The following is a 27,754-nucleotide window of genomic DNA, read 5'->3' as shown; positions in this document are numbered from 1 at the left end:
GGTAAAGGGAGCTTCGTCACATTATGGTAACATAAGCACCTTGGATACCATTATTAAACATATTCTATTGAAACTTTAGTCTGGCATATGCATAATTCATAACACCAGTATATCTAAATGCACACTCCTTTCTAGTGCTGCTGATATCATATATACGCTAATTCTTTTCCACCTGTTCTTCCTTTCTCTACTCATCCCGAGGCATCTGGAGATTGCTCCAGCTCCAGTAGCAAGAGGCCAACCCTGCAAAGATCTTGAGGCATCCAGAGAAGGACCACCTCCAGCTGGACTCTGCTTTATAATGGTTTGGATCTACACATGCTGCTCCTGAGCTTCTAGAGATCCAGACCCCACTCTGTCCACTCCACCTGCTGACTCGTCCCTGTGCTAAACTGGACTCCATAATAACTTGGACAACTTCTGTTATATTAAACTTCCAGCAGCCTGACACACATGATGTCGTTATATAATTTCTGTTATCCGTTATCACCCAAATGAGGATGGGTTCCCTGTTGAGTCTGATTCCTCTCAAGGGTTCTTCTTATTGCCATCTCAGAGAGTTTTTCCTTGCCACTGTCACCCTTGGCTTGCTCATCAAGGACAATCTCACAATCTCATTATTATCTAAACACATTTTTTCTTACTCATACACACTTCCATAAATCTTTTTTTAATTTTGTAAAGCTGCTTTGAGGAAATGACCATTGTTAATAATGATAATAATAATAATAATAATAAAAATTAATAATTGATTAAAGATGTACGGAGATTTTTTTTCACAGATTACTAGCCTATATAATATTAAGGAGTTCTTTATTAAATAAAAAATATATTATTGTGACCTTTTAATATGATGTCATCATCGATAATAATGATAATTATATAAATCCTTTTCCGTGTTCCATTTTTTCCACGCTCCAGGGAGACACAATGACTTGTTGGAAATTCCCACTTCCACTCGTTCCCTACACCATTCACAGTCCCCTTGGAACTGAACATTTTTGCCCCCTGTGGTTTAGAATCACACTTAACATGGCTAAACACCCTGTGAAGTATATTTCGCAGGGTACTTTAGGCCGATTGGAATGTGTGCATGTGTTTGTGATCTGCGTTGGATTGACACGTCCAGAGTGTACCCCGCCTCATGCCCTAAATCTCCTGGGATTGGATCAAGGCACCCCTGTGACCCTGTATACAGGATAAGGCAGTATAGATGATAAATGAGTGAGTAATTGGGTAGGTAGATGGGTGGATAGATGTTTAGGTAAGTACAGTAGATGGGTGGATAGGTAGGTGAATGGGTGGATAGTTGTTTGGGTAGGTTAGTTGAGTGGGTCTGTACTAAATTTGATTCAGTTATGTATCGCCATTCTTTTCTGATTGCAATTCATGTACTGCCAAACTGACTCCAAAATTGCTTTTTAATAATCATCTTCATCTCCTATACTTGGTTACGGGGGGTCTGGAGGCTATCCCAGGAGACTCTGAGCCTTGTACCCATCGCCATCCCATCGCATTTTGCACACACGTGCACACACAGTACTGGCAATTTGGGATCGACAATTAGTCTAATCTACTGTGGGAGAAAACTGGAGTATGCAGGGGTAAAGCAGGAGAAGAACATGCAAGCTTAATGCACACATACCCGAGATGGGAATTGAATCCTCGACCCTGAAGAAATTGCTTTTAATATACTGTATTTTTTCATTTGGATTTAAGGTTGATAATATGTTGTTTTTTTTTAATCCTGCAGGTGGTGCACTCTAAACTACCCTCACAGCACAGTGGCCTGTGTGGTAAGAGCAAATAATCTGCTAATGTGATATTCATGCGACCATGACATTTACAAAAGGGCAAAATGAATGGAATCAGCACCCAGGTATCATGAAAATAATGTACTGGGTTTTCCCTTCTGTGTCCCAACACTTGTATGTAGGTGGTAGAATAAATAGGTAGGTACGTAGGTAGGTAGGTATATAGGTGAGTGACTGGGTGGGTATCAAAAGTTTTATTTGGACTGTAGTGTTCCTTTTTAAATGAGAGGTTTTAATAAATGTTTTATATGTTTGGAGTCCATTTTCCGTACAAATTACACAAGATTGCGCCACTCCACAAGGTTACTACACACACAAGTTGGACTATTTATTTTGCACAACAAAATTCCTCAACATCCTTCAACTGAAATATGGTATTTATTTGATGTGCTAAGGTAATGAACACCAGATTGTAGAAAAAAAATGTGAACAGATTGTATTCTGTGAATTTCCTGGGTTATATTCTTTTTAGAAGTTGCAATCAAGGTATTCTCTCTTATAAGTATTTAAATAAATAAGATTTCCATATCTTAGGACACACTGTACCACGGATGTGAGGTTTGCATTCCTCGTCGAGTGAGTGTTTCGATTTGTGACACTTGATGCTTAACAGCATATTAATGTGTTATCATTTAACATTAGTACTTGAATACTACCTCGACCCTACTTTACAACTTTAAACAGTGCACTAAAAAACTAGAGGAGAGGAAGTGGACATTTACTGTTGCTGTTCGTGTATTTCTAAAGGCATGAAACAGATCCAAACTTGAAGAAATGACAATAATGCTGACTCCTACTGATAAGAATCATGCCTATATTTAATGTGACTTTTTATCATTCATATGTTAAGTATGCAGGTAGAAAGAGAAGTCCTATTCTGTTGAGGAATAAATGGATAATCACCTGGAGAGTGATTACAAAAACACTTTTAAAAGGTTAAGCTTGCTTTTATGAATGCCCTTAAGCGCAGCTCCCACAACAGGGAATTGAGGGATTATTTTTTTAGTTTCTATAATACTTAATACAGATATGGCAAAATCATTAGGATTTATTTCATGTTAGTGTGACTTTTGTAAGCGTCCTTGTTTACTTACTCTCACTTGTCAAGGTCTATGACCTTCATTGTGTTTTTCTTCGATTGTTTTTCCCTGCTCTTCATGTATTAAAAAAAACATTCTGCAGCTCATGTTTGGATTACATTGCCCAGGGCGTCTGATGCATGTACAATAAAGCACAAAAAAATCTTCCCTTATTGAACCCTGGCTCTGCATCACCTCATTGTTTGACATGTAATGCTCTGGTCGTATCTAGAAGGATTTACGATTTATAACATAGTCTAATAATTGTATAATGTGATAAACAGCCAGATCCACTGTGTGTATAAACCACAAAAAGTAAAAAAGTTCCAAAGAAAATTCATAAAGAAGCACTTTCACAGATTTTATAAGAGATTATATAGACTGCTCTAAATATTAAGTCTAACAATAAATTTAAATATACGTCTTTAAACTGATTCACACGATCTGCTGTTGTTTTTTTTTAGAACTGATTTACTGTGATGTAACAATATAAAAACAGCAGAAAGTGTTAATTGGGGAATAAATCAGATTACATTTTTTCAATTTCAGAAATTTGTCATTTATTAATTCGGATAAAAATAAAGAAACATTTCCATTGATTGTAATTGCAAAGTCTCCTAAACATAAAGTTTTTACATTTTTACATTTTTTGCTTTGACACAGGCTGATACCTGACGATGTCTGATGGCATCACATTAAAGGTTGCAACTATAAACTGGGGCTATGACTATGGCACCCGCATGCAAGGAAATATTCAATATTAAATACAAGGCATAAGGCATGTTTTTATATAAACAGTGATAGTAAAAAAAAAACAGTTAAAAATGTATGCAACTGAAGAGTATGAAAAACAAGATACACTGCCTTTGATAAGGCAGGATCAAGCATGAGCAATAGAATACACACAAATGAAAAGGATCTCACAACTACAGCAACAACAACAATAATAGCAGCCACAGCAAAATCAACAACAGAAGCAGTAACAACAAACACAACAACAGCAATTACAAACACAACAACAGGAACTACAACAGAAACAACAGCAACAACAACATTGATGATGTTTCACACAAACAGAAAAAAACTTCTGCAAAAAGAGGTAAAAACTGCATCTGCAAATTTCTACAAAACAAACGAACAAGATTACTTCATCTTTATATGCTAATTAAACTATGTACATTTCAAATGTACAAACTTCAACAAAACTATTAAATTCCATGCCGAATCATCTTAGGATGAGGTAAATGGATGGAGTAGATGGATGAAGTGGATGGATGAGGGAGATGGATGAAGTAGATGGATGAGGTGGATAGATGAGGGAGATAGATGGAGTTGGTGGATAAGAAAGATGCATGAGTTAGATGGGTGAGAGAAATGGATGAGGTGGATGAGGTTGATGGATGAGAGAGATGGGTGAGTTAGATGGATTAGAGAGATGAATGATGTGCATGGAGGAGGTTGATGGATAAGAAAAATGCATGAGGTAGATGGATGAGAAAAATGGATGAGGGAGATGAGTAAGAGAGATGGATGAAGTAAATGGTGTCTGAAAATTTGTGAAAAGCAACAGGTGGCCTCTAGTCACTCATTCTTTAGCTCTAAAGCACCTGCTGAACCGACAGAATAGTTAAGGTGCTGGTAAGGCGTGTATATAATAAGGTGCCAGTGGCATACAAGTTGCTTGCTCTCTTGTGGCCACACGAACGGGAAAAAAAAAATGCAAAAATAAATAAACAACTTCTGCAAACAAACACAAACAAAACAACAAAGTTCATTCATGCATGCAAATTCAGCTTTTTACATTTCAAATTCCCAAACTTTAATAAAAACAAAAAAAATGTTCAGTCATGGCCCTTTGGAAGAGGTAGATGGATAAAATGGATGAATGAGGTGAATGGATGAAGGAGATGGATGAACCGGATGGATGAGACAGATGGATGAAGTGGATGGATGAGACAGATGGATGAGGTGTATGACAAACTATGCAGAGCAACAGGTGGTGCACAGACTCTACACTTCTAAAGCACCTGCTGAGCCGTCAGATGAGTGGAGGTGCTGGTTAGGCGTGTGTAAAACAAGGGTGCCAGGCATTAGACACGTACAAGTTGCTCGCCCTCTTGTGGCCAAGGAAGGCCTAGCACCACAAGTGCAAACGTGTGCTATCCTATTGCATTGTCTCTAAACAGTGCTGTGCCTTCATACCGATGAGACCTCCTCCGCTCGCGCCTGCTCTTACACTCTTCTCTCACTGCTGCAGAGAGACTACTCGGCTACTCCCGGCGCTTTGCACGAGCGACATGCTAGCCCGGGTCGTTTAGTTCGGGTTTTTTTTTTTATTTATTTTATTTTATTTCTTTTTAAACGGGGACAACAATGTCCCAGAAGAGGGAAGTGAACTCTTGCCCGGACGGGTACAGGGTCCTGAGCACTAGTGAACTACGGGAGCTGCTTCAAGATGAAACCAAAATGGATAAGATCGTGCGGCTCAGTGAGAAGGTGAGATGTTTCGGGGGTTTGGAATAACGACGTGCTCCTGCGCGCGCTTTCCCCCCCACAGCTGTATCTGTATCTCTCTCTCTATATATATATCTTTTTATTCCTGTCTGTCTTTCCCTCTTTAACATTTTGTTTCTTTATCATGCATGCTTCTTTCTGGACCGTTTTCCTTTTCTTCTTCTTTTTATTTATTTTTTGCCGTACCGGCGTCCAAGCCCGCATTCCCCCGCACTCCGCGGTGTCGGATTTACGACGGGAGCCGCGTCGTTCTCTCTCTGCGGCGTGGTTGGCATCGCTAATAAGCGCTCGCGCCGGAATCAGGGCGCAGAATTTTCCAGTGCTGTTACAATGTTGCAGTTTGCGCCACATCTGACGCCTCGCGCTCAACAGATCGGCGCGTTAATTAAACCTAGCCTGGATCCCGAGTTTTTTATTTTTGTTTTTGTTTTTTAAATTGCGAGTTAATAATTAACGACTTTAATCGCGGTTTTAATTGCTGTACGTGCCTTAAAGTTTGGAGTTGCATTTCGGTGCAGAGACTAAATCAGGATTATAAGGTTGCAATCACATTCCTAGTGCTCCATTCAACTCATATTCCTATAACTATAAAATAAATCAATTTCATAAAATTCTTGCAAGGCCAAAAGCACCAACACACAACCACTCATTCACTCACTTATTGTCTATAATGCTTAATCCTGTATACAGGGTCAATGGGGGCCTGGAGCCTATCCCAGAAGCCTTATGTACACCCTGGACAGGGTGCCAATCCATCACTGCGTACACACACACACTCATTCACACACCACAGGCAATGTGGGAACATGGAGGAAATCCACCAAGCATAGGGAGAACATGCATGCACAAAGACAATGAGGCGGGAATCGAACCCAAACCATTGTGACCACTAAGCCAGCTGTTCTTTAGATATCTATGGAGGTTAAAAATAAAATGCTATTGGGTCAACATCGAACCACCTGCCCTGACAGCCTTTCAGCTACCTTGGTCCAGCATTGAGGAAATCTGCTGAATCAGTTTTCCTTCCCCTAAGCATCAACCCAACATCATTTTGTCTGTTTTGTCAACAGGAGTATGAAAAGTACCACCGAGTGTTAGTTTCCTACCCGGATAAGGAGCATGCCCGAGGCGACAGTGTCGAGAAAATCTCTCTGAAACAACATGAGAAACAAGCACCCCTTAACCGCTGATAGACGGATTGTAAATCATCCCGCTTTTACTATATTCTATAAAGTCAAACGTGCACTAAATGTCTTGAGCAGATGTTCAGTTTACTCATTTTGTGAATAAGTGTCCTGGGATGACCACAAGACTAACTTTATGATAATACACTCAGTTCCAAAGTACACAATCTGCACTGTCTGAATGATATTATCTCCTGATGGCAAAAAAAAAGACTTGAGAAACAAGTATTGTAGCACTATTTGCAGTGCATATTTGCATTTCCAGGGCAGGGATACTTCGATGGAACAAGTGGGCAGGCGTCATCCTGGGAATGAGCCTTTGATTTCTAGTTGCCATCCCGACTGTTTCTGAGAGGTCTATTGCTTGAAGAAATATATTAATTAGAAATCATAAAATCCACTGCATAATAATATTAATAATAATAATAATAATAATAATTCTTCTTTAAATTCAAAGTAATGCTTTGTGGTGGCATGGTGGTGTACTCCTTAGCACTGTGCATGGAGTGTGCATGTTCTCCTTGTGCTTGATTGGTTCCCTCTGGATATTCCGGTTTCCTCCCACATTCCAAAAACATGTAGATTATGCTGAAGAATGTTCCCAAATTGCCCATAGTGTGTAAATAAATGAGATTGTGAGTGCGTGTGCCCTGCGATGGATTGGCACCCTGACCAGGGTGTACCCCGCCTTGTGCCTGAATTTTCTCAGGATAGGGTCCAGGAGCCCATACAGAATAAAGCAGAACAGAAAATGAACGACCGTATGAAGTAATGCTTTGTTATGGTGTTTCATTCCGATGTAACCTGCAATTCATGCCAAAGTGCATGCAGTTTTGTTTTTTCTTTTTGTTTTCGCAACAACTAGGCGGAGGACATATACAAAAACGTTATCTCTGAAAAACGTTTCCTGTGTTTAAATGTCGCCAATCGCTCTGTTAAAAGTTTATCACTGCCGACCAGCCGGGGCGGGGTGGGGTGGGGTGAGATCTGGTGGGGTGGGGGGTTTCATGGCGCACGGGTCTGTAGAAGGTCACGTGTTTTGTTGCTCCGGTGCTTAAGCGTCATTGTGGGCGAGTGATGCATGATGCGGGAGCCCGGCCACGACGCCGAAATTCATGAGAGCGCAAAGGTCTCCAAGGGCAACCGCTCAGAGCCTGCTGCAACGGCTCACTGAGACGGATGAGGGTTCTCGCCTGAGTGGGTTTCGCTTTACCGTGTACATTACCTGGCATTGTTGTCCTGAAACGCTACTCGAGTGAGTATGCAGAGCTCCTGTTTGCCCGCGGAGATGAATGAGAAACCATTTTCTCGTTGCTCTGAAGTGAATAAAGGGCCATGCTTTATAATCTTTACAGAGCCCTGAACAATTTGCCAACTGCCCCCCCCCCCCCAAACTCCCACACCCCACACACACACACACACACACACACACACACACACGCACACACCCACATACATGCACACATACCCATACCCTGGCCCACCACCCAAGAACACACATAGTGCTGCGTTTAGTTCATGTGCTTCTTGTAAAACTCACATTTTATGACTTTGACTAGTAATTCACACTTGGCGTGGCTTCAAGTCCTTGTGGTGCACAATGCCAACCAAGATAGATGCTCATAGCTGCTTGTATTGGAATACGGAGTTCTCTTGCATTTTCTTTGTTCATAATTTTTTAGTCTATTTTTAAAAACAGCATTTTTAAGACATTCTGTATTTCCAAGTCACAAGCAGCAGACGGAGTAATTTTGCACACGTAACCAGGATCAACATTTGCGCCGCAGAAACGTGTCGTTTGACGATCACATTCTTGCCCATTTCTCATTATTCCACTATATTCTTCCATAAACTGCCCTGACTTGTCTGGACCTTTTCATTTTGCTGCATTGAATATTTTGATGTGACACTTAAGTTTCATCATGCAGCATCAGCAATAATATAAGAATGCTTGAAATTATTATACATTTTTTTATTGTAAGGTATGTGGGAAGTGGTGGCACGCAGGTTCAGGCTTCGTGTTAATGATCCTAAGGCTTCCCTTGACTCAAAATTCACATCAAGTGTTTATTTATAGCCCTCAAAGGAGCTTATAGCTTGACCTGATTTGCTAACCCAGCTAAATGCAGTCACTAAGGGTGAGTCAAAAATTATCCGCACTCTGCATGTTTAGGCTTCAGAATTTGAAAAGCGTCTCACTGTGATGAGATGAGCGCTGTTGATTGTTGAACCTGTTTCCTGATGATGTTTTAATACTGGTCCTTGAGAATCCCAGAAAACTTTAAACATTGATGAATTTTTCCAGCTGATGGTTGACTTGTGACTTGCTGATGGTTGTACCATACTCTGGCGTTTACTCTCAGGCTTTAGTGATGAATCCGTGTCTCGTCACTAGTAATGATTCTCTTTACTTTCACTGTCCTTAGGGTATCGGTCCAAATTTTGTTTGCATATATCCAAACGCCGTTAATGATCTTCTCTGAGTTATTTCGGCCATAGGTACACCCCCATACACCCCCTCCTAAAGATATTTTTTGACTTTGCTGTTTTTACAAACTGCCATTTTCCTCTTGTAAACAATCAAATTTGTATCATATGTTCTCTAGTATTGAGGGACATTACTTTTTAAAGTAAGTAATTACATTACAAAATGACTGTCTTTAAAAAGTAATAAGTTACATTACAGCATTACTGTCTGATTAAAGTAACTAATTCGAGTACTTTTCCATTGCAGAAAATGAAAACTCCTTTGCGATTCCTCATGCATGTTGTTTTAGTCAAGACCTTTATAATTATTCTACCGTCATCATTTAGCGAAGTTTGGCCCATAATCTGTTAACTACTAACATCCCTATCCCACCTACCCGGTGCCCGAGTTTTGGCGTTTTGATTAGCGCGTCCATCTTTCCGCGCGTCGGTCCTCGCATAGTCAAACCGCATAGGTGAGATAGTGGTATAACAGCAGGAATAACAGAGGGGGGCGGTTATCGGGGGCGGGGCTTGTAGGAAGACTTTCACACACTCAATACGGAGTGGGAATCATTGCTGTCTGGCTCACGGATTACATAAATTGTCTAAATAACAGATTACATTTTTAAAAAGTAATTAAATAACAGAGTACTTAAATGGCGGACCTAACGCGTAAGATTACTCGTTACATCAAAAAAGTAATCCAAGTACTCTAACGCGTTACTTTGTTATTCCTGCTGTTATCCCCCTATCTCACCTATGCGGTTTGACTATACGAGCGCCGACGCACGGAAAGATGGAAACCTAATCACAGTGCCAAAACTCGCGGTAAATCATGATGAACCATACTTACAGCCACCGCGCGAAACCGCGCAGGTGAGATATTTCGTAACGCGTAACACCCGAAACTGATGTTCTCACACAGACTTGCACAGCCGTATCATAGCAAGGGTCTCGGGTCGCATTCCTCCGACTAGAAAAGAAAAAAAATCTTCTCATATGACATTTTATAAATGATGTTTGCTGTTTAATGTGACATGTCACCCCAGAGCCCCCGGAACTGATATTTTACTCTCGGTAAATGGAACCCTGGACGAAAATACACTGTAGACGATGTCGATTTCCTTGAACAGACTTTTTCGTTTTGATTAAAGTACAGGTGCTGCTGCGTTTGCACTTCAAGCGCTGGTGTCAAAATGCGTTGATGAATTGTACCGCAGATGCGTTGTGACTCGACAGTTCCGGGACATGAACATGCAGTGACACCGGTGCTGGTGAAAAAGCCTCTACTTGAGAAAATCATCACCTTTTTTTTTCTTTTTTGTGGTTTGAAGTAACTTGTAGTTTAACCCGCTGCGTGAAATCAGTAAGACGTCGTGCAAATTGAATCCCTAGCTGTTAATTCCATGTTCAGTCTGCACTACATGCTTGAGTTTTTAACTGCATATTCCTGTGGTATCGTCAAGGAATAAAAGAATTTTAAGGATGTGGGTGTCATTGGAAAATAATCTACTTTGAAGTGTAACGAATTTCGCATCAGGCCTCCTTTACATACAGTATTTCCATAATGGCACCCCCTTAGTTCCCACCTTGGGTCTGTGTGCATGGAGTTTGCATGTTCCCCCCATGCTTGTTGGGTTTCCTCCAGGTACTCCGGTTTCCTCCACCAGTTCAAAGCCAGCACATTAGGTTAACTGGCATTGCCAAAGTGCCCCAAATCTACAGGATAAAGCAATATAGACAATGAGTGAATGAGCACCCTCTTAGTGTTTATGTCTTATTGCACAATAGATCTTATGGGACTGATCCGGTTCTATTTGCCTTTGTGTAGTTAGGCTTGTTCACACTGGTGTGTTTGTTCTCTTTATGCATTGTGTTTAAGCAGCTGTGAATACAGCGATCATACTCGTGCGCGAAGTCATAAGACTGTTTGCATAAAGAGGTCTTCTAAACAAGTCCTAGGGCAGTTTGCTTGCAATGCTAACATTATTGGGGATTCAATCCTGAAGGAAGTTTAGAATGTAATAAGTCAAAGGTCTTTAGCACTGGCCCTTTCCACAAGCACTTCCTTATTATACATTTTTCTTGTGGCTTAAATTTGTGCATCATAAACTAAAATAAAACTGAAAACATTAGAAATGACGCCAATGGCGACTCTGCAAACTGTCTAACAGATGTAAATGCCCTACTTATAAATACAAAGGAAACAAGCCTAGAAATTATACTGCTATCTTCAGGAGGCCGTCTAGACTGCCGCTGGTGCAAAAAAACAGTCTGGACCGTTATGACATACAGTACTGTCCAAAGGTCTTAAGCCAACCCTCATTTCTTTATATTAAATAACATTAAATCAAATCAATGGGAACAAATGTTTTACTGCAAGAAGTTGCCAAGTATCTTAAGATGCATTTAAAAAATTGGTTGTTTATGTAACAACCTCAGCAACAACCTCATTTCCCCTCTCATCTATTCCAACCACTCAGCATTCAGCATCAGCAGTTTACTAATCACCGGCCTGATCATCTGTCATCATCTGTTTCTCACTGGTTCATGCCTTAAGTTGTTTTTTTATGCTTGAATGACCGCTGCTCCGAATCTGCTCAGGGAGAGGGACTGGACTGAAAACAGGAGCGAAAAAAGTCCTTAAGCAGCCCTGCAGAACTAATCCTGAAGACCATATTATTAATTGTTTGCACCATTTGCACCAAGATGGCATGGATATCATGGCCACTAGCATGGAAAAACATCATCACTTTACTGATAGTGAATTAATGTTTGCGTTCCGAATGATCAAATGATGGCCAGTACAGCTGTCAGTACTGTAAAAACTTTTATAAAAACTACAGCTCACATTCTATTCCTGTCTTCAACATGAAATGGAAGACAATATGTGCCGTTGGCGTTGGTGACGTTGTGATAGCAGTGCATGGAAAGCGTTGCCGGAGAGAGCAGAACACGCAGTTTTCCATTTTATCTACAATCCTCATTGCCAAGCGACAATGGTAACCAGCTGCCTCCGGTGCTCAGGCTGCTGATGAAAGTATTACACAAATGTGCGGTGGTTCGGAACGCCGAAATATAGTCTGAAAGCGGTGCGAGGGCACCAGGGAGAAAGATTCAATCTCTGTGAAATCATCCTTAAAGGCATATTTATTCTTTTTTTTTTTTCATAATTAACTGTAACAGCACTAATTTTCTAACGAAATTCTCGAGGTGATTTCTTTCACTGGTTCCTTAAATCGCCGACAATGCCATTTTAACTTCTGATAATGGCGCCAGTGCCATTTAGCACCTCATTTCTCCTCTACTTAAGGAGACGGATGCGGCATTGCTTTAGCGCTTCAATTTGTCCGGCTGCCTAAGCTATAACTTTCATGCTAATCCCATTCAATCCATCACTCGTGTTAAATAGTAGATTGCTAACTAACTGGGCCGGAACTCTGCACTAACTCAGCTCATGTGTGTCACATACCTGCAATGCATTCTGGAACATTTTGCACCATTTTGCACTCTTAACTACTTCTACAGTAGGCTTCCGAGTTATATGATCGCTGGATGATAACGAAATAAGTTCTTTTGATTTCAGGACTGTTAAGTGTTATATTTGATGATGTTTAATTTCTTCTTTAGTACGACAATATTATATATCATTGATATTTCAGTAAAAACACATAATAGTGTTATGCAGGATGAAATTTTCCTTGAATCCTTTAAAGCTTTTATGCAGCATTTACTTTATTTGTAAATTGCAATTGGGAATCTTGTAGGAAATCCTAGAATGGTTACCAGTCAAAGACAGGTTTAAACGGTTTGATTTACAGTACAAGCCAAATTGCAATTCAGGAAAATTTGGATTGCAAATGGTTCGAGTACCAACATTATAGCGAGTTGCTTTTTGAATTGTCAAGTCAGTCCGTTCCAGATGTCAAGCACATCAGACTAAACAAACATATACAAGACAGCCTGTTGTGATGGAAGGTGTGATGTTTAAATCCCAAGACAGACTACAATGGAAAACCCACCATCCATTCATCCATCCATCCGTCCATCCATCCATTCATCCATCCAGCGCAGAGGACGTCAATGTTATTATCTGACTGCCACCCAAGCGCACGACTTCAAAGTGTATTTCCAGACTGTTTGGTCTATGTAGCTTGCTGTAATACCCAAATAGCATGGCTTTAGATTGTTTGAAGAATGCATCCGAATTGTCCTCACAGCTGGTAAAAGGCTGCTCAAAGAAGTGAATCATTCCCAATAAACAGGATGCACAGTACATTTTCTTTTCTTTTTTTTGGACCGATCTGTCACAGTAAACAGTTCTATAATCATTTTATGGACTATATATCATTTTAACCGCACGGTCCTAGGAGACTTTGTCTCCGTAAAGCGAGTAAACAGAAATCAAGGCATGCGCTAGAGGAAATGGATAATCCATGCTGATTTCTGTTTGGGGTAAAACCGGGAGCTGTTGAGACTGCGTCTTGTGCTGTGCTGGGATCATCAGAATCCCAGCGAGAGAGCGAGAGAGAGAGGAAACGGTGAAAGAATATACAGAGTGTTACGGCTTAAGCCAGCGATGTCTTCTGAAGAGGGGCCAAATGCTCCGGATTCCAAAGGGTCTGAAATCCAGCAGTGGCTGTTGACTCTGCGATCTTATTATCCGAGATCGGATTCAAGCTGGCTGAAAATAATAGTTTAAAAAAAAAAAAAAAAAAGATGAGGCTTAGACACGGTTATGGGCCCCAGGTGAGTTATAGAAACATGGTGCAAAGTCGTCAGGCTGACATTTTAAACGCTCAGGAAGTGAGCGAAGGTATGAGAAGACAGGAAGACTTTGTAAGACTTCCCGAAATACCCTTCGCAGCGGTATGTGCGCATGCGGTAGAACCCACATCCTTTGTTGAATACGACTTGTTCAGATTAAGGTACAAAAATACCTTGTGGTTAGAGTGTAGGTAGGAGCTAATTGGAAGTGAAAAAAAAAATGAAGTGAAAACCGATTAAATCGTTCGACGGCGCACCTTCATCAAAATAAAAAATCGAAATCAGTGAGTGCATTTATCTCAAGTAGGATTAATTAAAATGTTCCTCTGTAAACAGGACCAATTATTATCGTGTCTGGAATGGATTCAAAGGCTTCGGATGCCCCCCCCCCCCCCCCCCTTATTTTTTTTTTCAAACTTTTCATCATTCTCTGCAAAACCCTGAATATTCATTAGTCCAGTATGGCACCTAATTAAAACCTGAATGCATCATCTGCTATACCATAAACAATCAAGCTTTAAAAGCCTCCTTCTCACCAAGCTGATGAATATTCAGTAGTTTAGCACTGGAAACGTCAGTGTTCGCCTTCAAGTGTTGAACAGCTTTATTTTTTACAGCACGGCCCTCGGATCCGTAACGACACACATGCTACGAACAAACAAACAAACAAACAAAATGAATAAAAAAAAAATGTCCCTTACTTTAACAACTTCGCGCCCGCTCAGAAAACTACGAGAGTGAAGCGAGCCGTTTTCATTAGCTTAAGTATTTGGCATGAATGATGTTTTCTCGGCACTCGTAATGGACGTGCTGTGATATCGGCCACATAGAAGCATTCGAGACGGATCAGATTTACGGCGCACAATAGCTCGAGCCCAGTGGAAGCCAAATTCACTTTTTCTCCCTCTCTCCTTCTTTCTCGATTCTGGAAACAGATTTGTCCTCCGGTCCGGCGTGCGGATAGGTTTTTCTCGCGCTAATGTGGAACAGGCCCTGAGATTCAAGTAAGAAATAAAACACGTTGGAACATGATGTTATAGTATAATCATCAACGAGAGGGTGGCGCGATGCAGCCAGGTATGACCCAGTTTCCGATTACATCGCGGCCTGGAGTGTTTTATTCCTCTTGTATCACAGCAACTTGCCAGGCTAATTATGTATTTATTTATTTATTAAACAATGACGTCATTTTATCCATTTATATAATTAGAGATTACATTACGATATTTAAGAGCTATAAACTGTTCCTCCCATCCTAATAAGTCTAGTAATTGAGGATCCAGAAAATCGAAAAAAAATGAGCGTATAACCTCCGACTGTTACTGGAGACTCCTTCCGAAGATTTCAATGAAACATTTTCTCGGGGAATTGCATGGAGCTACGCTCGAAGATGTCGTCGCAAAAAAAACTAATCAACATCTCCGAGCGTTCGACCGTTAGACGCTTCCGTCTAAATCTCTTTTAAAAACGTTCTTTGTTTCAGTGACGCCAGTCACAACAAAAACATGCAGACTCGCAGGATATTTTGACTAAAGCAGCTCGGATGATGCATGTTTTTAAATTCATCATTGGTAAGCAAGCACAGTGTGATGCTTCTACGTTTGGCGCTGTAATCTTTTCTGTCTTCGAAAAAGGCTCGTTCCAGACACACGCGCTCACACAATTTCCACTCAGCGGGTTTTCTCCTGAAGGCGCCATTTGTTATGCAGAAAGTGAACATTTAATTTTCAATCAGTTAACACCCAGGGACAGAGAAAAGAACCATGTGATTTTCTGTGTGTGTGTGTGCGTGTGCGTGTTTGATCCTAAGCCATGCATTTGCGTTAATTAGAAAATGAATACCTAAGTGCTCTAAAGTTTCACTAATTTCATCTGGAAAAAAAAGCAGGTGCTTTCGCGCAGGGTAAAATGTAGAATACTAATGATAATAAGCTGCGGTGAAGAATCGCGCCAGCGGCGTTACGAGGCAGGGACTTCACAAAGGCACTACATGGTCCTGCATTGATTTAAAAAAAAGGTTAAAGATGGAAGCTGTTCTCACATAAAAAGGAACCTTACATAACCCCAGAAGAGAATTTTTCTTTAAATCAGTCATGCTCTTTCAGGTCATCCAGAGCAGCTCGTTTTTTGTCAGCGCCCAGAAAATCTTCTTGGCGGTTTCACTTTCCAGGGATACAGAAATGGGAATGGACCTGGTGGGGATACCAGAGCGGCGTTTGAAGTTATACTGAGGAAGAGCGATACCGGCCGTATTCTCATATTCATTGAGCAAATAGAACATTAATCCTCTTATATGCTTTGCTGCGACGCGAGGCAATATTGAACCCGTAGTTAAGGCCACCTCCTGGATCCATCTTAATATTTCTGGCTAAACTAAGGGAAAGAAACACAAATTCCACAAAATTCCAGGACGACCCATACCTCATACTCTGGCACAAGCGATTATGCTTAGTGTAGAGAATGTGGTGCGTTTTTTTTTTCTTCTTTTTTTTTCTTCTTTTTCTATTTCTTCTTTGTTTTTGTTTTTTTCAGTGCGGCTGAACTTTTTCGCGAATGTTTTCCATTAGAATGATGGGTTCGAGGTTTCGAGGTTTGGATTTTGTCTTTTCTGTTCCACAAGCGGCTGGAGTTAGTGGTCGTGGGCAATGCCGCGGAGCACAGCGTTACCAAATGACGTCCTGAACTGTGTACGGGAGTTTCATAATTTGGTCTACGGCGAGTGCGTCACGGCAGGCTGTTCGTTAAATATCATCTCCACCGCGGCGTCGGGTCTCGGCTCCTCCAGCGCCCGCGTTTTGGAAGAGAATATTCCAAATTATCGTCCATCTGGAAATCATTCATTTGCACCCACGACAGCCATTTAGATTATTGTTGGCTTTTTAATTAAGTTTTAAACGAGGTAGCAAAGATGCTCCGTCTGTATTACTTGACGACCCTTTCCAGCCGATCCACTCGTTTGTACGAGGACTATGGATTTAACCTCCAGATAAAAATAGCTCCAAAGCCTGAAAAGTGAATTAAGGCACAACCCCTCTAAACTGAATCCAACACCAGGTTTATAGCTTGAGGTTTACAGCTCTGTGGTTCCAAGCCAGACCCTTTAAAGTGTTCGTTCTGGCTCTGTGAAACACGAGCAGCGCTGTAGCCTTGACCTGGAATTCAAACCCGGTACCCGACCAGGTGGATAGCCACGCTGGTATGAAAAGACCTCTGGCTCATGGGTGGTCTCCGGTCACATGGACACTCATCTACTTATTTTCAAGCTCTTTATTTCCTCCATGAATAGCGCGAGGTATCTTTCCGTGACCCATCTGTGACTGCAGACGCAGGTTTGAGTCCTTTTGCACAGCGTGCTGAGTTTTAAACACAACACCCAAGAGCGTTAGTATTTCCAATCAGCAGACCTTGAACGCAGTCTCGTGTGAGGAACTGCGGCAAGGCTCTGTCTGATGTTGGTTCATTGGGGTCCTGATGGAGAATAAAATGTCTCGGACATTTAAAATAAAATGTCTCGGACGCAGCCAAGTGTGCACGTGTGGAAATGCACGGAGATGTAAATCAGGAATAAAAATAACTGATGGATTTCTTTTCTTTAGTATATCAAATGATTAAGTTAAACAAGTATTAATTGCAGTGTAGATGCAAACATTAATTTCCTCTCATTGTGCTCAATCTTTTCCTAGTTTCCTATTTTCATGCTTAAAATTTGTGTCAAGCCATTGAACCTGTCCAATCCTAGCAAACAGATGGAATTGCCTGGCATTCTTGGTTTAACTGGGAATTAATGTTCAGTTTCAGGAGCTGCAGATGGAGAGGGATTCCTTGCTAGCGACTAACCGAAGTATCGCGGAAGAGAGCCTCGCACGTCGCCCCCGGCTCCAGAACGGTAAACTTCAGTTGGCTGCTAAGTACAAGGAACTCGAGAAGCTGACGGCTTCCTACAGGGAAAAGCAAAGCCGACTTGGTGAGTATCCATGCTTGGTATGTTTAGTATGCTGCGATGCTAAGGATCTAAGCTCACAGAAGTGATCTGGCGCCAACTGATTGAATGCATGACCTGATTGTTCAACTTCATCATTAGGATTGTTAGTATATTTGTTTGAAGCTTAATACCGTTAATGCTGAGTGTTAGAAGACCTAAAACACTCTGCTATCATCCAGACGTACGCATTCAGGGCAAAATGAACAAAGGGAATTGGAAATGGGACAGTGAGCACATCTGTACACCAAGCATAAATCCTTTATGATCATCTCACCTTTAAATTAAGGTTGTCATTAGTGCCCGGCTGTTTAATCACATGTCAAAGCTCATGTTAAGTATAGCTGTCAGACACTCTCAGCACCTGCTAGGGGTATTTAATATCCTCATCGCCAGGTGAAGTTGTTCCATAATAACATGACCTGATGGTCTGGTACCGCCTTGTTCACGAGCCAAACAAACGCCTGTTGGTGTTGTGACCTCTTCCTGAATTGATCATGCACACTTCCATTCGCACAAAAACAGCCCACCCTCTAGATCCAGGGCGGAGTGGTGTAATTCAGTCCCATAGGGTGATCCGAGGTCATCGGGTGTCCACCTGGCTTTCCCACCTCCTTTCAACAAGGGCCAGGAATAACCGCTGTTAACCAGAGCAGGCGTACTTAAAGTGCTCAGGTTTCATTGCCCCATCCAAACCACACGATATTAAAGGAACAGTTTGCATTTGTTGTTCTTTCCTCAATCATTCTAACCAGAGGAAAAAGGAGAAATATTATTATATTCCTCCTCCTCAGTGTTCCTTTCTCGGCTCAAACTTTGGCTTGTCTAGTTCTCACGCCTCATTATACACGCGTTTTCTGGCCCTCGGAAGGACCTCTCTGCTACAATAATCGGCTAATAAAAGTTTAAGCTTGCGGAGATTATTTTGAAAACTAAAGAACGTCTCATGGTAAACTGTGAACGAGATGACCTCAATTGGCAACGCAAACGAAACAGAACCCACAAGAACAGCGAGCGAGTTTTAAACCACGACGGTCTGGACAGGATGCCTGCCCCTGCTTTGCCCGCCCTGGTGTTTTCTGCAAAACAAAAGGCTGTAATTAGAACGGCCCTGCAGGGATCTCAGAGGAAGATCTCCTGCTCCCTCTCTTTCTGTCCGTTCTCTCCCTTCCTATCTCACGTCTGCTCGGTTTGTTTACACTCCCAGCCTATGAATGATTCAAACCTGTGGGATGCGCTCATACTCCTCCTGGCTGCATTAATTCTCATTAAGGATAGAGAAACCCCGGAGAGCTACAGTACCTCGGCACTAGCCGAACACAATCCTTAAACACCCTCTACATCTCCATCGAAGGAGGGAGTCTACATTCCAGCCCGCAGCCCGACAAAGCCGATATGAATTATTTGTTGACATTTTCCCAGGCCCCTCCCCACCATTCCCATTCTACCGACGCAAATGGCGAGGCCCGGTCCCATTTGAAAGGCCCTTTGTTCGGACCACTACTTCCAGCGCCGCTCAAAGAGCAAGGCCGAAGATTTGCACGGGTTTTTCAAAGTTAAAGTTGCGAATCTTATTCATTGGTGGACAGAAATAGTGAGTTAGTGTGTACTCGTGCGTATCGCCGCCACCATCTTCATGGCTCAAGAAGCGCTGTTCTGTCAACACAGTCTTCCTCTGTTCCTCTCTCTCCCCCTCGAAGCAGCTGGCCAGTGATGGAAGAAGGGTGGAATGTTCACCTTCCTGTCACCATGTTGCACACACGAAGCCGCTTCTCCAGCTGCAGCCTCGGGGGCAGGATGGGTGGGAGATCCTTCCTCCGACTCTGGACATCTGATTCTCATTCTGACACGGCTACAGGAAAAGCGTGACAGAGCGACAGATACGGGGTGAAAAAGCACCACATTCCCCTGCGTGACTAAAGGAAAAGCCTTGTCTTCTGTCTCGGAGCTTTGCATAACAAGGCTCAGACATCAGAAGTGTCAAAACGGCTATGAAGTCTCCTTCAGTTTCTCGCTTACAGACTTGACTGTCTGTCCGATGTGTTTCGCAGGGTTTTTTTATTTATTTTTTGTAGCAGTCATTCTGCTGCTCGTCCCTTCACTGTTGTACAGATAAACTTCCTGGAAAAAAAAAAAAACCCAAAATCTTCAATAACATTGTTCTGCCGCTGCGCCACATGTTTCCAATAGCGCATTCTTGGCCTACATTTTTCCTCTGGTGAACGACAGCTTTGGTATGCTTTCGACGATTTGTTCCGCTTGTAAAGCTTGAGGTGCTCGTCATAGTTTTGTAACATGACATAGCAGCTTGACCTGCTGCTGCTGCTGAGGGAATTGGGGGAAACCGGTTTTGGACCTCTTTAGCAAGCGAGCTTGTAGAAAGACTGCTCCACGTGCCCATCTGGAGCACGTCAAATAAAGGAATGAGGTGCAAGGAGAAATCGAAGGGGCTTTGGACAAGGTGAAGACGTAAATCATCATCCAGCATGGAGACGCATAAATCCCGCTGAAAAGCTAAACCGTATCAAACTAGTTGGCTAGATGAATGTTTTCAGTTTCTGAAACGTTATGAAGCTTGTTTGTACAAAACGTAAAATTACTGCCGAACATGATGTAGTTTACAATTTTTTTTTACGTTCAAATAAGACTTCATGGATTCCAACCAGGGGGTTGCCAGGTATAATTTAAAAATCTAACTAAATCTTGAAAGGTACAGTCAAAAAAGATTAAAAAAAAGGGAAAAGGAAGATTTTTCTTTTTAGTCTTGGCGTGGGAAACAAGGCACCATGGTGCACATACCCTTCTGATTTGCAGTATTTTTTTTATTATTCCTTGGTGCAGACGTTATCCACTTCGTAATCCGCCTTCCCCTCCTCTATTTCTTTGCAATATATCTTGCAAAAAATAAAATAAAAATAGGAAAATGGTTCTGTGCATGGTGTATATGGTGTCTGCTCCTCGACTTTCCGTTTGCTTCATTCAAAACAAGATCTTGGTGGAGACAAAGAGTGACAAGCCCTATTATTATTATTATTATTATTATTATTATTATTTTTACTATTATTGTTATTATTATTATTATTATTATTATCATCATCATTATCATCATAATAATAACCTACATGCTTGTTTAAAAATTAGCCCAATTTGGTATAGATCCCAGTGTGATGGCATGCTTTGGTGGAAAATGCAAAAATGTTTTATTTTTTCATGTTTAATACGCATAAACTTGGGACAGTTGATATCTGCTGATTTGTGCTCAGATTTATCACAGCACAAAAAAATGGAAACTCCAAGGGAGACTCAGGGTATAAAACATTGCCCAGGGTAGAAAACTAAATCTGTCGAATTATATTGCTCGTCTGGGTTCAAACGTTTGCATAGCTAATATATCACCATTAACGTCAGTCTGTTATCTAGCTGGCTTAACAAACCTGTCTTTAAGTAAATTGCCAACACTAACAAATTTATGATTTTTAATAGCCATTTATGTTTTTTTTTTTTTTTTTTTTTGCCATACTTTTTATCATCATTATTAAACTGCTTGGCCAAAAAAAAAAAAAAAAAAAAGTCATGCACACTAGGATTACATCCAGTCGCCTTCAGCTTCATTACAGTGTAGTGGAAATGATTCCTCATGCTCCCGGAACCACTCTTTTACAATCTGAGTCCTGGAATAAGCCTGTAACATCAGGGAGGAAAAACTCCATAGATGTGATAACCTGGTCATTCAGGACATCAGCTGACCTCATTTTATCGCCATATTGTTGCTGAGTCTAGACCTGAGCAACTAAAGTAACCCCAGATCATAACACCGTCTCCAGAGGCTTGTACAGTGACACCACGCATCACGTCATGCACTTCCCTTCTTACCCTGACACGCCCATCTGAACTGATCAGACCTCATGACCTTCTTTGACTGCTCCAAATTCCAATCTTTATACTCCCTAGCAAATCGAAGACTTTTTCTAATTAGTCTCACTAACAAGTGGTTGTTTTATCCACACACAGCTGTTTAGTTCTGATCCTGTGAGTGTGTTAGTGTGTGTGTGTGGGTGTGTGTGTGTTGGTGTGTGTGTGTTGGTGAGAGTGTGTTGGTGTGTGTGTGTGTGTTGGTGTGTGTGTGTGTGTTGGTGTGTGTGTGTGTGTTGGTGTGTGTGTGTGTGTGTTGGTGTGTGTGTGTGTGTGTTGGTGTGTGTGTTGGTGTGTGTGTTGGTGTGTGTGTTGGTGTGTGTGTTGGTGTGTGTGTTGGTGTGTGTGTTGGTGTGTGTGTTGGTGTGTGTGTTGGTGTGTGTGTTGGTGTGTGTGTTGGTGTGTGTGTTGGTGTGTGTGTTGGTGTGTGTGTTGGTGTGTGCGTTGGTGTGTGCGTTGGTGTGTGCGTTGGTGTGTGCGTTGGTGTGTGCGTTGGTGTGTGCGTTGGTGTGTGCGTTGGTGTGTGCGTTGGTGTGTGCGTTGGTGTGTGCGTTGGTGTGTGTGTGCGCGTTGGTGTGGGTGTGCGCGTTGGTGTGGGTGTGCGCGTTGGTGTGGGTGTGCGCGTTGGTGTGGGTGTGCGCGTTGGTGTGGGTGTGCGCGTTGGTGTGGGTGTGCGCGTTGGTGTGGGTGTGCGCGTTGGTGTGGGTGTGCGCGTTGGTGTGGGTGTGCGCGTTGGTGTGGGTGTGCGCGTTGGTGTGGGTGTGCGCGTTGGTGTGGGTGTGCGCGTTGGTGTGGGTGTGCGCGTTGGTGTGGGTGTGCGCGTTGGTGTGGGTGTGCGCGTTGGTGTGGGTGTGCGCGTTGGTGTGTGTGCGTTGGTGTGTGTGCGTTGGTGTGTGTGCGTGGGTGTGTGTGCGTGGGTGTGTGTGCGTTGGTGTGTGTGCGTTGGTGTGTGTGCGTTGGTGTGTGTGCGTGGGTGTGTGTGCGTGGGTGTGTGTGCGTTGGTGTGGGTTGGTGTGTGTGCGTTGGTGTGCGTTGGTGTGCGTTGGTGTGCGTTGGTGTGTGTGTGTTGGTGTTGGTGCGTGTTGGTGTTGGTGCGTGTTGGTGTGTGTGTGAGTGTGTGCATGTGCGAGTGCACGTGTGTGTGTGTGTATTGAAATGCTCTTACTTTCAGTATTATATAACTGTGGTTTTTATTGCTGATTTTCGACCATGCAACTTCACCAAGTGTTTAAGTGATCTCCATTCATGTTTTTTTTTCACATTTCTTCCACATAGCTGACGGTTCAGCACGATCCTTCCAGGTTTTGCTGATGTATTAAAGAATTCTTAACCCAGTTCAATTAATTTAAAATCTCCTTAGTTGTTTTCTTTGCTTGATGCAGACTAATAATTTCACCCTTCTGGAATGGGGACTTTTTTTTTTTGGCCAGACAGTGTAATTCTTATTCCTATTCTTATTCCATAGAATTGTCTTTATATTAAGGTTATAAGCTGTTTTAATTTCTATAATAGATAATATTGTGTTACAGAAGAGTTTGTTTTTTTGTTGTTGTGAGAATGTGCTAGAGTTCTCACCGGTGGGAGAGTTTATATTTAACAGGATTTAATCCCCAAGCTTTTTGCCTCTCCGTATTTTAAATAAGACTGGGTGGATATCAAAGTTGGATTAGGGCTATTGAGCTACCCCACGCCTTGGCTTAGCCTCTCAGTAGGAGAGCAAGGCCTCTCGCAAATGTTTGAAATTCATCCCTTGGAAACCTACCCAACAGCAGTGTCTGAAATAATATACTTTCCATTATTTCATCATTGCTAGCGCTGGGTAAGGGTTCACCTGAGTTCAAGCACTCTGAACTCTGATACATGATTAAAAAAAATATATATAAAAAAAAAGCATAGTAAAAATGTGAGAAGTTTCTAATGCATAATGATTATTTTGATTAAAGGTCCCATATGCTACTATGTCTTTGAGTTTTATAGTTATAAATAATTTATCAATTATTTTGTCACATGTACCTTACAGCACAGTAAAAATTTTTTTCTCGCATGTCTCAGTTAGAAGGCTGGGGTCAGAGCGTGGGGTCAGAGCGCAGGGTCAGTCAGGATACAGCGCCCCTAAAGCCGATAGGGTTAAAGACCTTACTCAAGGGCACAACAGTGGCAACTTGGCGGAGCTCGGGGCTCGAACCCCCCGACCGTCTGATCAGTAACCCAGACTGCATGGTTTATGAAAATGAGCTACTACTGAGCCACACCCTCCCGTACGACAACGGAACTGAACAACAAACCGGAGGAGGGGCTGTTCTTCTACGAGGTCACATTAGGTGGAAAAATCTGATTGGTTTATATTATCAAGGGTTTTGTTTGTTTCTTTTTTTTGTTCATGGACAGTGGAGATCCATTTATATGTATAAAAATGACTAAAACGTGAATAAGGCATATCAGGTTGCCCTTTAAAACAAACTACTGCTGATAGTATTCAGTGTACAAATACAGCGCACATTGAACGCAGTCAGCATTTATATGTTTAGCATATATGTTTAGCAACATTAGCTTAGCTTCTCAGCTCTCATGATGGCTAGATTTAAATTATTATATTGTGTAAACCCACCTCCCCAAAAAGACTTGCTTTCGGCTGCCCTCGTCAAGGGGTCACCCCAGTGGACCATCCAATCCGCACACAACTTTTTGTCACAGGTTTTACACCAGATGCGGCATCCCTACCATTATATCCGGGTCTGGGACTGACACTGGCTGGGTAGTATGGGGTGTGGCTCGAACCCAGATCCTCAGATTCCGAAACCAATAACCTTGCGCATTAGTTGCCTGCGCCACCACACCCAGTGATAGCTTCACATATAATACACTGAAGAACCCGAAACCAGTCTCGGAGGATTTTCTGTCTCTCTGTCTGTCTGTCTGTCAGCCAGTTCGGCACAGCATCACGCAAAACTGGCTGGACAGAATTTCATGAAATTTCAGGCAAATATCAAAATACTGCCAAGTTAAACCTGCGCCATAAATGAAATCAAAATTTTGAGTAAAAGCGATGTTACGGGCCGGATTTAATAATCTACTTAATTTTCTTTAAACTAAGCTACTTGCTCAATCTAACTAAACTATATATTTGAATTATAGTTATGTAATTATTGTATAATATAATAATTAACTATAAAACTATATATACTGTACTGAATATTTTTACTAGGATTAGTTTATATTTTCACTTTGGCTGAAATAACAGCGCTGAAGTGGTATAAGTGAATTACAACACGCTAGAGTCGTTTTAAGATGAATCATAATCTTCATTTGATCTACTTTTGTGATTTCTCATTTGTGATTCGCTCTCCGATTACCGCACAGGGAGTGCATTTGACTGACAACGAAAGAAGTACAACTTGGCGTATAACAAGGCTTAAGAGACTCAACCTTTGATTTGAACAAAATTTGATTTCTTTGTATTTCTCTGTTAGACAGAAGGTTCTGCTGTACAGGCAGACAGACAGACAGACAGACAGAGACATATATGTGGGCTGAAATAATATCACCGATTACATTGAAGTGGATCAGATTATTTTTAAGCTAGGGGTATTTACTCTAGTGTTGCTATAAAGTTCCAACTAGTTCCAAAGGTCATTAGTGAGGATGTAGGTGTACTGTGTAAAGCATTAAGCCTTAAGAAGAAGTTACATGGTGGAAATCGGCTATTGCAGTATATACTATGGATTATTAAACACCTCAATTTTTTTTTTGTCCATAAACAAAAAAGTGGTGTTTTTAAAAAGTGTCTCTTAACATGAGCAGTAGGCATGTCTCCTTAAGTAGCCCTGGAGCTTTCTCTCTTTCTCTCTCTCTCTCTCTCTCTCTTTCACGTTTCCCTCTTTGAGCTTGCACATGCTCAAGTGATTGGATGAGAGGAAACGTTTTTGAAATTGACCCCAAACAGCCGCTGCATAAGAGCCCTCATGTCGCGTCGCCTCTTCCCGGTCTGCTCCTGTACCGCTCTCGTGGGGTCGAGTTGGAGAAATTGCCTGGCTACAGATGTCGGCTCAATGCCTTCATCAGGAAACGACTGAAAGTGGGAGCGCGAGCGAGAAGTCCATGCCAGTCGAGCTCGTTTTTAGCGTCCAAACTGGTGCCTGAAGTCATTCCCCCGTCACCCCCCTCTCGCTGTCCCCCTCCGCCCCCATGTCTTTTGTGAGCAAAACAGTCGGTGGTATTTATCTTCAAAAAACCACAAGAGGACTCCCACTGCTCTGGTGTTTTGACAGGAAATGTGGGGTTGTGTGTGTATCTATGCAGATGCATGTACCAAAAAAAAAAACCCGGCGAGAGACCCATTTTCCTGTGTAGAGACGCTCAACGAAAATTAAACTATCGCTTTGTTGAACGTCTAAAAGCCTGTGCGTTATGAATTATTGAGAACGCTGGTCTGATTCTTGATTTTCATTCCAGCCAAGCAGCCAATTTCACATCTCGGTCATCAGGTGTGGCCGAGGTTAACTTGAAACGAAAGCCCGCAGTCGGATGATAAAATCGGTCTCCGCTACAGTAAAGTATTCACGTCGATTATTCTTTCAAGCCACGCGTGTAATTTTAAACTTACAGGAAATACTGCTGCTTGCAAACGAGACCTAACCATGGGGAGCATACATCTGTATACAGTATGCGGTTAGCACGGAGGGGGAAAAAAGGCTCCGAGACGAGATGCTTTCAGAGAGAAGATAACTATTAGAGAAGAATTAAAAGGAGGGGAAAAAATCCATCACAGTGGTTTTTAACAGTGATTTTTTTTTCTTTTTCCTTTCCTCCTTCTTAAGCTCTTAGTGAAGGTTTTGTTTGCGCACCATAAGAACCGTTTATTTATTAGAGATCCGAACCTATAATTTAGTGCTCCAGAAGCCTCCAGAGCCTCTCAATAATCTCATTAGACCCAATAATATTCAAGCACCCTGGCTACGGCTATAGGTTCTAAACCTTAGGTTCATATGAAATGAGTATATAATTGTGTTAATCAATTAAGCGCTTCAGTTCAGGGATAAGGACCGTACTGATTTTCAAGTTTGTGGTCTTTTGAGATTTAAAAAAAAAAAGTTATCCGTGGGTCACCAACCCAGTCTGCCCCCTACAACGCCCGCCCCACCCCCCGACAGACTTTTCGTCTGAGTGAAGTGCCGAAACCCTGAGGGGCCCCGAGCACTGGACGAGTTCTCCCCTAGAATGTAGGTCACTTACATCTGCTCCCTGAGTGAAAGTTTCGCTTTGCCTGTCACCTCCGATTACAACTCCGACATCTGGCTTGCCGAGGTCACGCAAGTGCCAAGCTATTCGTCCTCGCTTTACCTCCCTCTGATGTGCGAGGTGGAAAGCGCTCGGAAGTCATCCGTGAAAAATCACTTGAACTATGTTTTACGCGATAGCGATTATTCACACGGTATGACATCATTCCAATGTGAGAGACTGCCGAAGCTCCAAGTGACTGAAGAAAGCTCTGCTAACATCATCAACCAATCAAGTTTGAACAGATGAAGCAGTTATACCACTAATAAGGCTATTGCGTCTATGGTATTTGTAGCTGTTTATTGGGTTTTACATCATCCTTGGGTATCATAATGGTTTTTTCCCACTGACACACCACAAACTTAGTTGTCTGCCATTTTTGATTGCGAAGGCACTGGGATCCAGTCATCCTTGCGACATCCAGCAACTTGTACGCAATTTCCCAGCATCCAAATGGGCTATAAACCCTACCACATGACCAGGTTGTAGTCACCGTATCCCAAGATTCGTTTTTTTTTCTCGTTCTTGTTCACGTTAATTACTATTCGTCTATCGACCATTTTTATTACGTTTACATTACGGCATTTGGCAGACGCCCTTATCCAGGGCGACTTGCGTGTTTATCTCATTATACATCTGAGCAGTTGAGGGTTAAGGGCCTTGCTCAAGGGCCCAACAGGAACAACTTGGTGGTTTTGGGATTTGAACCTGGGACCTTCGGAACATAGTCCAATGCCTGACCCAATTATTATTTCTTCA

The 27,754-nt window shown here is 42.0% G+C and overlaps 1 protein-coding gene across 1 annotated transcript in view; it reads left to right on the top strand.

The window, feature by feature from the left end:
- The first annotated feature begins 5,072 nt into the window (after positions 1-5,072).
- vps37d (VPS37D subunit of ESCRT-I) overlaps positions 5,073-27,754 on the top strand; it is a 29,173-nt gene continuing 6,491 nt past the window's right edge. The window contains exons 1-2 of the mRNA XM_053484835.1: positions 5,073-5,389; positions 17,620-17,791. Coding sequence (XP_053340810.1) covers positions 5,267-5,389; positions 17,620-17,791 — 295 coding nt within the window. The 5' untranslated portion in view covers positions 5,073-5,266. The remainder of the gene's footprint in view (positions 5,390-17,619; positions 17,792-27,754) is intronic.

This window comes from Clarias gariepinus, chromosome 24 (genome assembly GCF_024256425.1).
Source record: "Clarias gariepinus isolate MV-2021 ecotype Netherlands chromosome 24, CGAR_prim_01v2, whole genome shotgun sequence".
Classification (NCBI taxonomy): Eukaryota; Metazoa; Chordata; class Actinopteri; order Siluriformes; family Clariidae; genus Clarias; species Clarias gariepinus.
Note: the sequence above shows the minus strand (reverse complement) of the source record. Positions and strands in the feature narration are given on the sequence as shown.